Consider the following 14,080-nt stretch of genomic DNA (forward strand, 5'->3'; position numbering starts at 1 on the left):
TAGGTGATGTATGACAGGGGTATAGATTTCTATTTCCAATGATTGATTCTCCCTCGGTGCTAAAGGTGTAATGAGTTGGATGTAAAGTAACAACTTCCTATTGTGCTGCGGTGCAACACATGCTAGTGTATAGTTGTATTGTGCTACTCCTCACCCTTTTACTTCCCTGCTGATTTAAAATATTGGATGCTGCAAATAACATCAGAATTCCTACGTTTGCAGATGAAGTGATCAGTGTTGCCTCGTCCAAAGTGGAAGTGGAATATTCTGAAGACAGTGATGAATCCTCAGAATATGAATCTAGCTCTGAGGATGAAGAGGAAGAGGAAGAGGAGGAAGAAGAGAAAGAAAAACAGTTACTATTACAAGTGGCTGAGGTAAAGACAGAAGAAGAAGCCCCTGAAGTGGAAGAGGTAGTCGATACCCCAAAAGATAATATGACAGATGAAGTTCCAGCTGAAAAAGAGCCAGGTGTATTATCTGTTTCATCGCCAGAAGGAGTTCCAGGTAGAGATAACTGCATACTTAATGTCTTGTTCCAATTAAGAATCCAACTGCAATTTCTTTTGCAAATCTTACTGTTGCGAAATTCTAAATATCCATCCTCAATGTCATTGAGAGTCATTAAAATTTTCCCTTTAGTAATGTCCTGTGGCAACACTTTCATGATTCTCATTGCAGTTTGTTGGGATTAGCCACTGCTGGTGGTGGGGAAGTGGGATGTAACAACACATGTGTAGTACTTAGACTTCAGCCCAAGATATTAATTTTCCTAATTTAATAGTAAGAGCATAGTTTCTGTGCGTAGTTGATGACATTGGACAGGTACCTTGTGTATGAGATTAACGTTAGAGGTAGATTCTCCACAATGTAATTTTGAGTATAAGGGCCCTGATATTCCTTGGGTTATGGGGTGGAAACCATTCCATCAGAGTGTGACTTTCTTCTACCAATTTGCCGTACTGTGTACCCTATCCAAAATATAAAAGCTGGGGTTACTGGAATAAATAAGTCGAATGCACGTTGCCTCCCATTGGAATTCCCTCTTGGGGATAAAAAGAGGCAGATATTCAAAAGAACAGTGATTTGTTTCAAATTCCTTTGAGCTCTCCCATGCAGATGCACAATTTCCATGCTAGAAAACCAGAAGAATTTTGAGGCTAAGATGTCTTGGCTTAAGTGCAGAAACATAAGTTACTCTGGTGCATCCTTTGAAAGTTAGAATTGAGCTGGATGGAAAGAATGACAATGACACCTACAGTTGTCAAAGCTGGCAACATGGAGTATTCGGTGCTAATTTGTGCTGCCACATACTGCACTGCTTTTGTAGAAATATTTCAACGAGTTAGCTGTTCAAAGGATTGCTGTGTAATATGCCAGATTGTGCTGAGCACTTGTACATGTTGATGACTCCATACACATGAAATAAAAGTTTTAATTTATTGATTAATGTAATTAATTTACACTGTTTTTAAGTTGTACCCAAATCTATCTTTTTAATGATTGGATATGAATTTATGGCAAATAAAGAAATTCCAAAGTGGTTATTTAAACCTGATAGAAGCCTTTAAAATTATTTTTTTTAATTTAAAGTACATTTTTTTCTAATTAAGGGGCAATTTAGCGTGGCCAATCCACTTACCCTGCACATCTCTGGGTTGTGGGGGCGAGATCCACGCAGACACGGGAGAATGTGCAAACTCCACACGGATAGTAACCCAGGGCCTGGATCAAACCTGGATCCTCGGTGCCGTGAGGCAGCAGAGCTAACCATTGTGCCGCCCCAGAGGCCTTTAAAATGATGAAGGGATTTGATAGGATTGACATGGCAATGTGTCCACTTTTAGAGGCCCTAAACACACTGATAAATCCGCTAAGGAATTTATGAAAAACCTCTTTACCTAAAGACTGGCAAGAATGTAGAGTGCACTACCACAACAAGTGGCTCACGTAAAAAACATAGATGCATTTAAGGGGAAGCTAAATCAAGTACATGAGCGTGTACTGATGGCGTTAGATGAAGAAGAGTAGGAGAAGGCTCGTGTGAAGCATAAATGTTGGCATAGACCAGTTGAGCCGAATGGCTTGTTTCTCTGTAGATCCAATTACATAATTGGAGAAGTTTGGGTTGTTTTCCTGACAGTAGGGAAGGTTAAGTGGAGATTTAATAGAGGCATTCAATATTGAAGGGTTTTGATAAACTATACTGCGATAAACTATTTCCACAGAAGGATAGGTTAAAAAGAGGATAGTTTTAAAATAATTGGAAAAAAGCCAGGGAAGAAATTAGGTTTTATTATCATGATCCAGAATGTGCTGCCTGAAAGGGCAATGGAAGCAGATTCAGTTGTAGCTTTCAAAGGGAAATGGATCACTACTCAAGAAGGAAAAACTTGCAAGGCTGTGGGGAAAGAGCAAAGGAGTGAGGTGAACTGGAAATGCTTTCAAGAGTGCTGGTACATGTTGGATGGGCCAAATGACCCTCTGTGCTATGTAATGGGGGAGGGAGAGAAGTGAAGACGGATTATATATTTTTTTTTTTACAATTTTGTAGGTCTGTAGGCAGTTTAATTGTTGTTGCTGTTAAGTTTTCTTCATAATTTGAGTGTTCATTTTATCTTTACAGCAGCAGAGGAGCCTGAGCTAGGCATTCAATTGGAACCCAAAATATCTGAGTCTCAAAAGGTAGACACAGCCGAGGATACTGGAACTCACAGGCCGCCTACGCCAACAGGAGCCTTTGCTGTCCTGTCCGTTATTAAAGGCGTTCTGAACAAGTCTGATGACAGCGACTCCGAAATACGTAATAAAATTAAGTTTACCTCGCCATCGGCAGATGAGGATGCTGGTCTTCCACGCACACCTGGCAGAGAAATCTTAATCCATTCTGACTCTGGCGCTTCTGTGTCATCCCTTGCAAAACCATCTATGTCCATTCCAGCAATTCCTCCAACACCAGGCAGACAGGAGGTGTCTGTCGTCATCAAATCTCCCATATCTGAACGTCCAGCTTTGGTGAAAGCAGCATCTGAAGATGGGCCACCAAGAACCCCTGGGCGTGATTTTGTGGCTGATTCTGCGAAAAGTTTAACAACTTCCCTTAGCACTGAGACAGTTCCACAGACACCAGGAAGTGAAGGACCATTAACAGGGAATAGCTTGACTCTGAGCTCACCTCACATTCCTGGCAGTCCATTTACATATCCATCTCAGTCACCTGGAGTAAATTCTGGAGTTCCTCGCACTCCGGGCAGAGATTTTAACTTTTCTGCAGCTTTCCCTGAAACAAATACTGCCGTATCCCCATTATTGCCATCTAAAAAGCCATCACTGGATGGAGAAAAAGAAAATCTAATGTCTTCTAGTACTTCCCCATTACCAAATGTGAATAGTTTGCTACCACCTTCCCTTCCTCTCCCTGTCGCATTTATTACTCCACCTAATTTCCCAGTGGACCTTGGGTTATTGCCAGATTCTGCCTTGAGTGCATCAATAAAGCCCACAACAGTGCCAAATAACAGAGAAAAATTGGAAGAGGAAAACAAACCAGAAACTGAAACAGCATTAATCTTGTCAGAACCAGTACCTTCTTTACCTCTCAGCAGTGTTCCAAACCAAAAGATCCCACAACACAAGCTCAGCTATGCAAAGGAAAAACCAACGTCTCAACCACCGGTCCCCACTTTTGATTCCCAGTTGAAAGAGGAACCAAAGGCTAAAGCTGTCAGTAAGCTACAACCTCCTCTGCAGGCTAGCATAGTTCAAACTGATGCTAAAGACCTCTGTAGTCAGTGGAGTGATGATCAGTTTGGTGTAAAAGACCCAGAAGCTGTTACATTAGACTTTAGGGAAGATGTCTACTTACAGAAGATTAAGCCTTCTTTGGAGGAAAGTGTCAAGGTTAACACTGATACACTTTGGGACTGTAGAAGCAAAAAACAACTAAAAGAATCTGATAGGCTGGCTTTGAAAGAACTGCAGATGAAGATCAAAATTGAAGATGAGGAGGATGAAGATGAAGAATATGAAGATGATGAAGATGATAAACAAGAAAAAGCTAAATTTCGAGAACGATGGACTCGAAGGCATAGGAAAAAACATGAGGATGCTTGGTATGATGATATTCTATCATCTGAATCTTCACCTAGGTCACTATTTAAACCTCGCTCTGAATTTGAAGAGATGACCATTTTGTATGACATATGGAATGAAGGAATGGATGAAGAAGATATTAAATTCATGAAGATCACCTATGACAGAATGCTTCTGCAGGATAATTGCATGGACTGTCTGAATGACACACTTTGGGTCCACCATCCTCATATCCTTTCAAATTATGATACTCGTTGTGTACTCTATGACAACAGTTTTTTTCAGCGTGTTGAGATAATTTTATAGTACAGTACAGATCATTGTCATTTATGTCTCACTCTTAAATTTCTTAGTGCTGTTGATAAATGGAAGAGTTAATTAATGGAAAATAATTCAGCATTATAATTCTGGGTCTTCTACAGAATTTTCAGTTAGAAAAAGAACAGGAAACTTAGTTATTCATTTATATTCACAATAATGCTTGAAAATATCCTAGTAAGAAGTTTTACAACACCAGGTTAAAGTCCAACAGGTTTGTTTCGATGTCACTAGCTTTCGGAGCGCTGCTCCTTCCTCAGGTGAATGAAGAGGTATGTTCCAGAAACATATATATATAGACAGATTCAAAGATGCCAAACAATCTTTGAATCTGTCTATATATATGTTTCTGGAATATATATATGTTTCATCTAACAAGCATGTCTTTCGGGACTTGTGGGAGGAAACCGGAGCACCCGGAGGAAACCCACGCAGACACGGAGAACGTGCAGACTGACCCAAGCCGGGAATCGAATCCGAGTATCTGGTGCTGTGAAGCAACAGTGCTAATCACTGATACTGTGCTGAGTCGATACCAAGATGAGTCCAAGTTCAATCCCTGGTCTGTGTGGAGATGGCTGCTATATAGGACACTCCATTATTAGACACAATTTCACTCAACTAACAATAGAAATTTTACAAATTGGTCAGACTTCACGCTGACTGGAAGAGTCAAAATAAGTAAAGAAAATTGAAACAGGGCACATCAATTTGTTAAACGCTTAAACATTGGATATTCTTTTGCATTCACCGTTTGCACAGGAGTAAATCATTTCTAAGATTCTTCTTCCATTTCAAACTAAACAATTTTTGTCCACCCAGCCTGACCTGCTTTGTCTTTGTTTCCAATTTGCAGTTTTGCAATTCACCAGTCTTCATTAATGATCCCTTCCTTTGGCCATTTTGACAGTATTTAGTGCTGCACAATATGAAATTTGTAATGTATTTTTAATAGCAGATTTAAAGAGCTTTAAAATTAGATGTAAGCAATCATTGCCACGGCGTATACCCTGAGTCAACTGCACATTATTATCTAATCTATCTTGCAAAATTGCATATACCGTTTAAAGCTATGTTTTTATTTATTTCAGTGGAGACCTGAAAGCAATGTTTGAACTACAAACTAGTGGGTTCAACAAACATATAGGCTTCTCTGCCAGCTCCTTACGTCTATCCATCTGCATGTTAGTAAAATATTATGAGACATACTTTCTGCGAGCAAATATTCCTTCCCGTATCACAATTTTGAGTTAAACCTTACAAGTCAACATTTAACTGCCTATGTCAATGTTTAAATCGGCAAAAGCCTTTCCCAATACATCTACTTTTAACCACTGTGATTTGTTGATGAATCAGTCAAGTCACTTAAAATGCATCTTGAAAACAACTGTCATTTCCCCTGAAATCTCTAATGCCCAAAATAAGGTTTAAAACAAAGCAAGGTATGTCAAAAAAATAAATATTTCACAGCACATTGTTAAATATACCTTGTGTGTCTTTGAATAGCTTTACTAAGTTTTTACTTGAATGCCTTGGCCTGTGTGAAAGTTACGTACCATCTGGCGACACGACGCAGTGGTTAGCACTGCTGCCTCATGGCGCTGAGGACCTGGGTTTGATCCCAGCCCTGGGTCACTGTCCATATGAACATAGAACATACAGTGCAGAAGGAGGCGATTCGGCCCATCACGTCCGCACCGACCCACTTAAACCCTCACTTCCACACTATCCCAGTAACCCCTCCTAACCTTTTTGGTCACTAAGGGCAATTTATCATGACCAATCCACCTAACCTGGCTGTCTTTGGACTGTGGGAGGAAATCGGAGCACCCGGAGGAAACCCACACAGACACGGGGAGAACGTGCAGACTTCGCACAAACAGTGACCCGACGGGGAATTGAACCTGGGACCCTGGCGCTGTGAAGCCACTGTGCTATCCACTTGAGCTACTGTGCTGCCCCTGTATGGGGTTTGCACATTCACCCCGTGTTTGCATGGGCCTCACCCCACAACCCAAAGATGTTCCGGGGAGCTGGATTGGCCACAGTAAATTGCCTCTTAATTGGAAAAGAAAATGGGCACTTTCATTTTTTTTTTAAATAAGCAAACCGGATAAATGATTAACCTTTATAAAATTTTCACCTTAATTTGTTTTATTTATAAAATTTATGTTTTATATTGTTTATGTTTTACAGAAAATTTGTTTTACTGTGCACCTAAAGGTGAAATATTTGTCATCTTTAAGAAACAAAACTTTTACTCTTATGTGCTTTAAGCACTCATTGTCAAATAGATATTGCTGACTAACCATAGATTTGGTTAAGCTGATACAGCTGCAGGCACATGCACTCATTTTAGTGGAAAACATCATTTACACACTCGTGTATATTTAATTAAAAACTTAAGTCCTTTGTTTGTCAAACCAGTTCTTCAGCAATCATACAAAATAATTAACGTACAATATCAACACTATCATAAGCCATGCAAATATGTGTTGAAATCACATGTCCCAACCATGGTGTCTGTTACTCATCTTTTGTTTAATCAGGAATGAAATTAGTTACAGCTGAATTCCCAGTTGGCCTCTTGTGGCTACTGGCTAATGTAGAAGTTAAAATTATTTTAAAATAAGATATTTTAGGCAGAAATCAACTGACCATGAGATGGGGGGTGAGGGGGTACAGTGGTTGGAGAAATTTACCCAGCGGTGTATAGCAGGCTGTAGACAGATCAGGTGAAGGTTGATGTACTGGAATGCAGCAAGGCTTTGGGCCTTTATGGTGTGAAATGGGCCCATGGTTGTTTGGTTGCTGTTCTCCTGGACTGCTCTCCTCTCCAGGCTACTAAATTGGGAGGGCCAGGGCAGTAGTGAAAGCACAATCCGGTACACTCTGTCTCTCAAGTATAGTCACACCCCAGCAATTCTAGTACTGCCAGACTGTGGATGCCCCTGTACTGCCTTTCTTTTGTCCTCAACCCTCCGATACCTCACGAGTTCCTTCTCTAAAATTCCATTCCCTGTTCCCAAGCTTCCAGGACCCCTCTGTGCTCACATTCCCAGTTCTCCCTGATCCCAGAAACTGCAGCAATATTTCAAAACAATCCACCTCCACTTCCACCAGAACCAAATTTCACTGCTCCTCGAAACTGGGATCCCTTAAAATTATGTTACACTCTGAAAATTCATTCCAGTGATCCCAGAGTCAACTCTCACCCCTACCCCCACCCTCAAGCCAACACGATGCTTATGTCAGTATTCCTGATGGTAATAATTGACATCACACTCCTGTTACCTAAATTCTTTGACTGTGAGCATTGCCAAAGGTGGTTTGCTAATCTGTTCATTCTAATTTTGCATTTAGTGCACGCACACCATTGTTACTTCCTGTTGCATATTTTTTATGTGCCTACATATAAACTGCCTATGCAAACATTCAAAATGGGGAAATTTATACCTAAACCTCGCTCCCAACATGTTATGGGGAAAACTGTATGTAAGCATTTCACCATTATGATTTGTTTATTAGTTATTTCCAGCACAGGAGGCCATTCAACCCATTGTGTCTGCACTGGCTCCCAAAAGAGGAACCTAGCTATTCCCATTCCCCAGCCCTTCTCCGTAGCCCTCTAAATTCAGCACTTTCAAATATATATCCAGCTCCCTTTTGAACCTCCTATGGAATCCACCTCCACCTCAGTCCCAGGCAGCGCATTCCAAACCTCAACTCCTCTCGGAGTGAAGAAGTTTCTCCTCACCTCACTCCCAGCTCTCTTGCTAACCATCTTGAAATTGTGACCCCTAGACACTGACATACCAACTCATGGAAACAGAATATCCTTCTTTACCCTGTCAAAATTGTTCAAAATTATAAACACCTTAATTTTGAACACCTGTGCTGTAGAGATTAGGAATGTATCGGCGTGCATAGGTTTCAAATTGGGGGCCCTCCAAAAACAATGTTTTCACTGTTTTTAAAATTACTAGTGTAAAATGAAAGGGTTGGGAGGGTGCAAAAATGGCACAGAAATGCGAGCAATGGATGTAGGATGAGTAGACGTCATTGGCTATTTACTCTGAACGAATCAAATTTAATTTTGTTCCGAACCTGTACTGATCGCACCCTAAACTAACAGCAAAAAAATCAGAGCCTGAGCTGCCAATCAAACAATGTTTTCTCTGGGGCCCAGGTGTTCCAACAAGTGTAATGAATGCCATATATATTGAGTGGGTCAATGGATATGGAAGTGCCATAGCTTGGCATAGGAGGCATGTGCGCCATGGGGGTGGGTGGAAGGGTAGAGCTTGGCGGAGGGGTGACTTGAGGGTCCATAAGGGGTGGGGGCATGGATGGGGCCTGGGGGGGGGGGGGGGGAGCTGAAGAGCTTTTGTGTTTTTATTCTAACTGGGACAAAGTCCCACTGCCACAAGACGGGGCTTTTAAACAGACCACCTTCGTTCCTGGAAAGCCCTGTGGTTGCCTCCAAACCTTTCACCGGATCGGCTCCAGCCTACATCCGCTCCTTCAGCAATGAGGGTCACGCCTTGGCAGGTACTTTCTCCTGAGGTGGGCAAGCGGAGCCAGGAATTTTCCCAACTCCTGCTACCTGCCTCGAGGCTGAAACTCCAAGTCGTTATCTTTAGTCATCCTAATTGAGTTTGTTGTTAAATAAGTTCATTGAATTTTAGAAACTAACAGAAAACATCTGTGACATTTTGATGGTTATAAAATGTAAATATTCCAAGGGCGGCATGCGGCGCAGTGGTTAGCACTAGGATTGCTGCGCTGAGGACCCGGGTTCGAATCCCGGTCCTGGGTCACTGTCCGTGTGGACATCCTAAAGATATGCAGGTTAGGTGGATTGGCCACCCTAAATTGCCCCTTAATTGGGAAAAAAAAATAATTGGGTATTCTAAATTTATTTAAAAAAAAGGAAATGTAAATATTCCAATTGCAGAGAGACGCACAAACAGAAGAGACTGGAAAGAGACAAATAATAAATATAGGCGGAATACAGTCCTCCACTACCAGGAACCAATCAGAAACAGTAAATTTAATGTTTGCAGAAACCTTTTAAGAGTTACCAACCGATGTTGTGTGTCCTGAGATGCCCCATCTACATCTGGTGCTGCCGGAAGCACTGACATTACTCTCATCTCTTCACTCTGCTTATGAGTCAAACTCTACATTCACCCCTAAACATTGCATTCCTCCTCCATCGATGCCAAATCCCTAGATCCACTCCTCTGATTCTAATGCCACTTGTCTCAAATCAAATCATTATTGTCAAATCGCAGGACTACCAAAATATACCACCACCTTCAGTAAAGGTAAACATTCATCCCCATATGTACTACTGCTAGGTGCAAGATATTTAACTCAAAAATAATATAAGAATGAAGGAATATACATTTTTTATGATTTCCACAGAATAATGGTCAGACATTGAACTTTATCCCCAATGCCTTAATAAAAAGCCCTGGTTAACAATTAATAAAAATGGAATTTGGCTTAATCTGTGACTAAATCAATTGCCTGATCTGTTTCCCAACTTGATACCAACTCCTGTTTATATAAAATAGCATATCCACTGACTCATAATGAGAGGACCTTGGGAATTCTGTTATTATACAGAATATTTGTGGTTAATATTTGTAATATGCAGTAAAAACATTAATATCCTCTTGTAACATTCATACTAATTATGTTTTTCATGAATTTTGCAGAAAATCACTTGTTTCAGTTTGCAGACTTTTTACTTTGCAGATTTACTGCTTGGTATAATTTGGAAGATATACTGCTTGGTATAATGTGGTTACAGGAGCTCACTGCCGATACAAGTTGTGGGAGCAGAGGTGATCAACACAGGCACTTGAGGGGAACAAACTTGCAGGGATATGGGGATAGAGTAGAGGAAATTGAATTGACAGGATTGCTGTACAGAGACTCGGCACAGTCTCAATGGGACAAATGACTTCCCTCAATGCCCTCGTGGATTTATGACTCTATGAGTTGGATTTTATGTTTCCAAATTGAGCATGCTGCCCACCACCTACATTGACAAAAGGTTTTGCGTGCTGATGCCATCACACCAGCCTCTCAAATTACAGAAGGGAAGTGGTGTGAAACTGGCAACCCACCTTCCATTTTGAAATCATTAGTTAACAATCTATTAATCTTGTTAACAACCCAATTGTCCGCAATATGTTATTGCATGCTACGTTTTTCGGGCTTGGACTTGAAAGAGTTTGGGAGTCTTTTAAGTCAGATATAAGGGCAGCACAAGGGTGATAGAAAAGGCCTACTAGTGAGATCATGATCGAATGCAGCAGCAGATTCTGTTGGTGAAAGTGGCAGTGTCTATGTGTTTTAATGAAATTTTTTTTTTTTTTTTTTTTTGCACCTTCAATAAATAATGAAAACTGATTCTGAGAGTAAAAGCCAAAATTCTAGCCTTGACTGAAGCCTGGCCTTCAAGGTCGATTCTTGGAAACCGCAATTTATGTGTTCAAACCATATTCCACTGTGAATGTAGCTGCAACAAAAACTCAACACTATATATTAACTCAGAGTCACGAGAAAACTATATTGTGGCATCTAAAAACAGGCATGCGAAACTAGCTCTGATAATAACTGCAAGGGAGCAAGGGGAAAGATTAGCGGCCAGGTAGCAAGCTTTGCACCTGTAGTCAACCTTCTTCCTGCCAGATGGCCACTAATTGGCCATCCAATGCTTGATTGGACGCACAAAGAAGATGGAGTCAAGTATGAATGGACCCCTTGGTTTTCGTTCCACCTCCCTCATCCCCCGGGAAACATAAAATCCAGCCCTCTGTCTTTTCCTTGAAGCAAGATTGTGAGAAAAACTCAGTTTTAAATACTATCTTTTGGCTTTAAAGCTACCTTTCACTTGCTGTGTCTGGGAACACTTCAGAATTTCTCCTTAACATCTCGCACATACCTATTGTTCCACTGTTAAGAAAAAGAAAAAAGAAGATGGAATGAGGGAGCATGTCACAGGCTGTGCCCGCAGTGAAGGCTACTACAAAATCAGTAAGAAAGACAAAGCGAAATACCTCAACATCAGTGGCACATTAGCTGATGAGCCACCAGCTGACACACAGGTAAGATTACTGATCAAAAAGAGCATTTGAAATTAGGATTCTGATTTCATAACATTTCCCATCATTTTTCTTTAAACTTGATTAATATCTGATGTCCAAGGTTAAATTCGGAAGCCACTTTATATTTAATATTTAATATTTTTATATGCAAAAATGGTTATCTGCCATAATGTTTGCATTTATTTTTGTTACTGGGGGTCAGATGCCATTCAAGCTAAACAAAGTTTAGGAAGGGAGTGCAATGTTCCTCCTGCAGGATGTTTGAGGTGAGGGATGCAGTTAGCGTCCCTGCTGATTTTACCTGCAGGAAGTGCTGCCATCTCCAGCTCCTCCAAGACCGAGTTAGGGAACTGGAGCTGGAGTTGAAAGAACTTCGGATCATTCGGGAGGCAGAAGGGGTCATAGATAGCAGCTTCAGGGAATTAGTTACACCAAAGATTGGAGATAGGTGGGTAACTGTAAGAGGGACTGGGAAAAAGCAGTCAGTGCAGGGATCCCCTGCGGTCGTTCCCCTGAGAAACAAGTATACCGCTTTGGATACTTGTGGGGGGGACGACTTACCAGGGGTAAGCCATGGGGTACGGGCCTCTGGCACGGAGTCTGTCCCTGTTGCTCAGAAGGGAAGGGGGGAGAGGAGCAGAGCATTAGTAATTGGGGACTCTATAGTCAGGGGCACAGATAGGAGATTTTGTGGGAGCGTGAGAGACTCACGTTTGGTATGTTGCCTCCCAGGTGCAAGGGTACGTGATGTCTCGGATCGTGTTTTCCGGGTCCTTAGGGGGAGGGGGAGCAGCCCCAAGTCGTGGTCCACATTGGCACTAACGACATAGGTAGGAAAGGGGACAAGGATGTCAGGCAGGCTTTCAGGGAGCTAGGATGGCAGCTCAGAACTAGAACAAACAGAGTTGTTATCTCTGGGTTGTTGCCCGTGCCACGTGATAGTGAGATGAGGAATAGGGAGAGAGAGCATTTAAACACGTGGCTACAGGGATGGTGCAGGCGGGAGGGATTCAGATTTCTGGATAACGGGCTCTTTCTGGGGAAGGTGGGACCTCTACAGACAGGATGGTCTACATCTGAACCTGAGGGGCACAAATATCCTGGGGGGGAGATTTGTTAGTGCTCTTTGGGGGGGTTTAAACTAATGCAGCAGGGGCATGGGAACCTGGATTGTAGTTTTAGGGTAAGGGAGGATGAGAGTATAGAGGTCAGGAGCACAGATTTGACATCACAGGAGGGGGCCAGTGTTCAGGTAGGTGGTTTGAAGTGTGTCTACTTCAATGCCAGGAGTATACGAAACAAGGTAGGGGAACTGGCAGCATGGGTTGGTACCTGGGACTTCGATGTTGTGGCCATTTCGGAGACATGGATAGAGCAGGGACAGGAATGGATGTTGCAGGTTCCGTGGTTTAGGTGTTTTAGTAAGCTCAGAGAAGGAGGCAAAAGAGGGGGAGGTGTGGCGCTGCTAGTCAAGAGCAGTATTACGGTGGCGGAGAGGATGCTAGATGGGGACTCTTCTTCCGAGGTAGTACGGGCTGAAGTTAGAAACAGGAAAGGAGAGGTCACCCTGTTGGGAGTTTTTTATAGGCCTCCTAATAGTTCTAGGGATGTAGAGGAAAGGATGGCGAAGATGATTCTGGATAAGAGCGAAAGTAACAGGGTAGTTATTATGGGAGACTTTAACTTTCCAAATATTGACTGGAAAAGATATAGTTCGAGTACATTAGATGGGTCGTTTTTTGTACAGTGTGTGCAGGAGGGTTTCCTGAAACAATATGTTGACAGGCCAACAAGAGGCGAGGCCACATTGGATTTGGTTTTGGGTAATGAACCAGGCCAGGTGTTGGATTTGGAGGTAGGAGAGCACTTTGGGGACAGTGACCACAATTCGGTGACGTTTACGTTAATGATGGAAAGGGATAAGTATACACCACAGGGCAAGAGTTATAGCTGGGTGAAGGGCAATTATGATGCCATTCAACGTGACTTGGGGGGGATAAGGTGGAGAAGTAGGCTGCAAGTGTTGGGCACACTGGATAAGTGGGGCTTGTTCAAGGATCAGCTACTGCGTGTTCTTGATAAGTATGTACCGGTCAGGCAGAGAGGAAGGCGTTGAGCGAGGGAACCGTGGTTTACCAAGGAAGTGGAATCTCTTGTTAAGAGGAAGAAGAAGGCCTATGTGAAGATGAGGTGTGAAGTTTCGGTTGGGGCGATGGATAGTTACAAGATAGCGAGGAAGGATCTAAAGAGAGAGCTAAGACGAGCAAGGAGGGGACATGAGAAGTATTTGGCAGGAAGGATCAAGGAAAACCCAAAAGGTTTCTATAGGTATGTCAGGAATAAGCGAATGACTAGGGAAAGAGTAGGACCAGTCAAGGACAGGGATGGGAAATTGTGTGTGGAGTCTGAAGAGATAGGCGAGATACTAAATGAATATTTTTCGTCAGTATTCACTCAGGAAAAAGATAATGTTGTGGAGGAGAATGCTGAGCCCCAGGCTAATAGAATAGATGGCATTGAGGTACGTAGGGAAGAGGTGTTGGCAA

At 42.1% G+C, this 14,080-nt stretch overlaps 1 protein-coding gene and 1 long non-coding RNA gene across 3 annotated transcripts in view; one reads left to right on the plus strand and one right to left on the minus strand.

The window, feature by feature from the left end:
• Positions 1-14,080, plus strand: part of setd1ba (SET domain containing 1B, histone lysine methyltransferase a) — a 255,841-nt gene that overhangs the window by 215,040 nt on the left and 26,721 nt on the right. The window contains exons 13-15 of one of the 2 annotated variants that reach the window (XM_072495231.1): positions 223-507; positions 2,627-4,350; positions 11,391-11,534. In XM_072495231.1, the coding sequence (XP_072351332.1) occupies positions 223-507; positions 2,627-4,350; positions 11,391-11,534 (2,153 nt within the window). Of the gene's footprint in view, positions 1-222; positions 508-2,626; positions 4,425-11,390; positions 11,535-14,080 lie in introns of those variants that run through there. The other variant, XM_072495222.1, reaches the window with a different exon arrangement.
• The window catches only part of LOC140408280 (uncharacterized), a 69,871-nt gene that overhangs the window by 8,299 nt on the left and 47,492 nt on the right, over positions 1-14,080 (minus strand). The window contains exons 3-4 of the long non-coding RNA XR_011940077.1: positions 11,314-11,382; positions 2,823-3,076 (exon numbers count right to left, since the gene is read on the minus strand). This is a non-coding gene — a long non-coding RNA (uncharacterized lncRNA). The remainder of the gene's footprint in view (positions 1-2,822; positions 3,077-11,313; positions 11,383-14,080) is intronic.

Source organism: Scyliorhinus torazame, chromosome 1 (assembly GCF_047496885.1).
Source record: "Scyliorhinus torazame isolate Kashiwa2021f chromosome 1, sScyTor2.1, whole genome shotgun sequence".
NCBI lineage: Eukaryota > Metazoa > Chordata > Chondrichthyes > Carcharhiniformes > Scyliorhinidae > Scyliorhinus > Scyliorhinus torazame.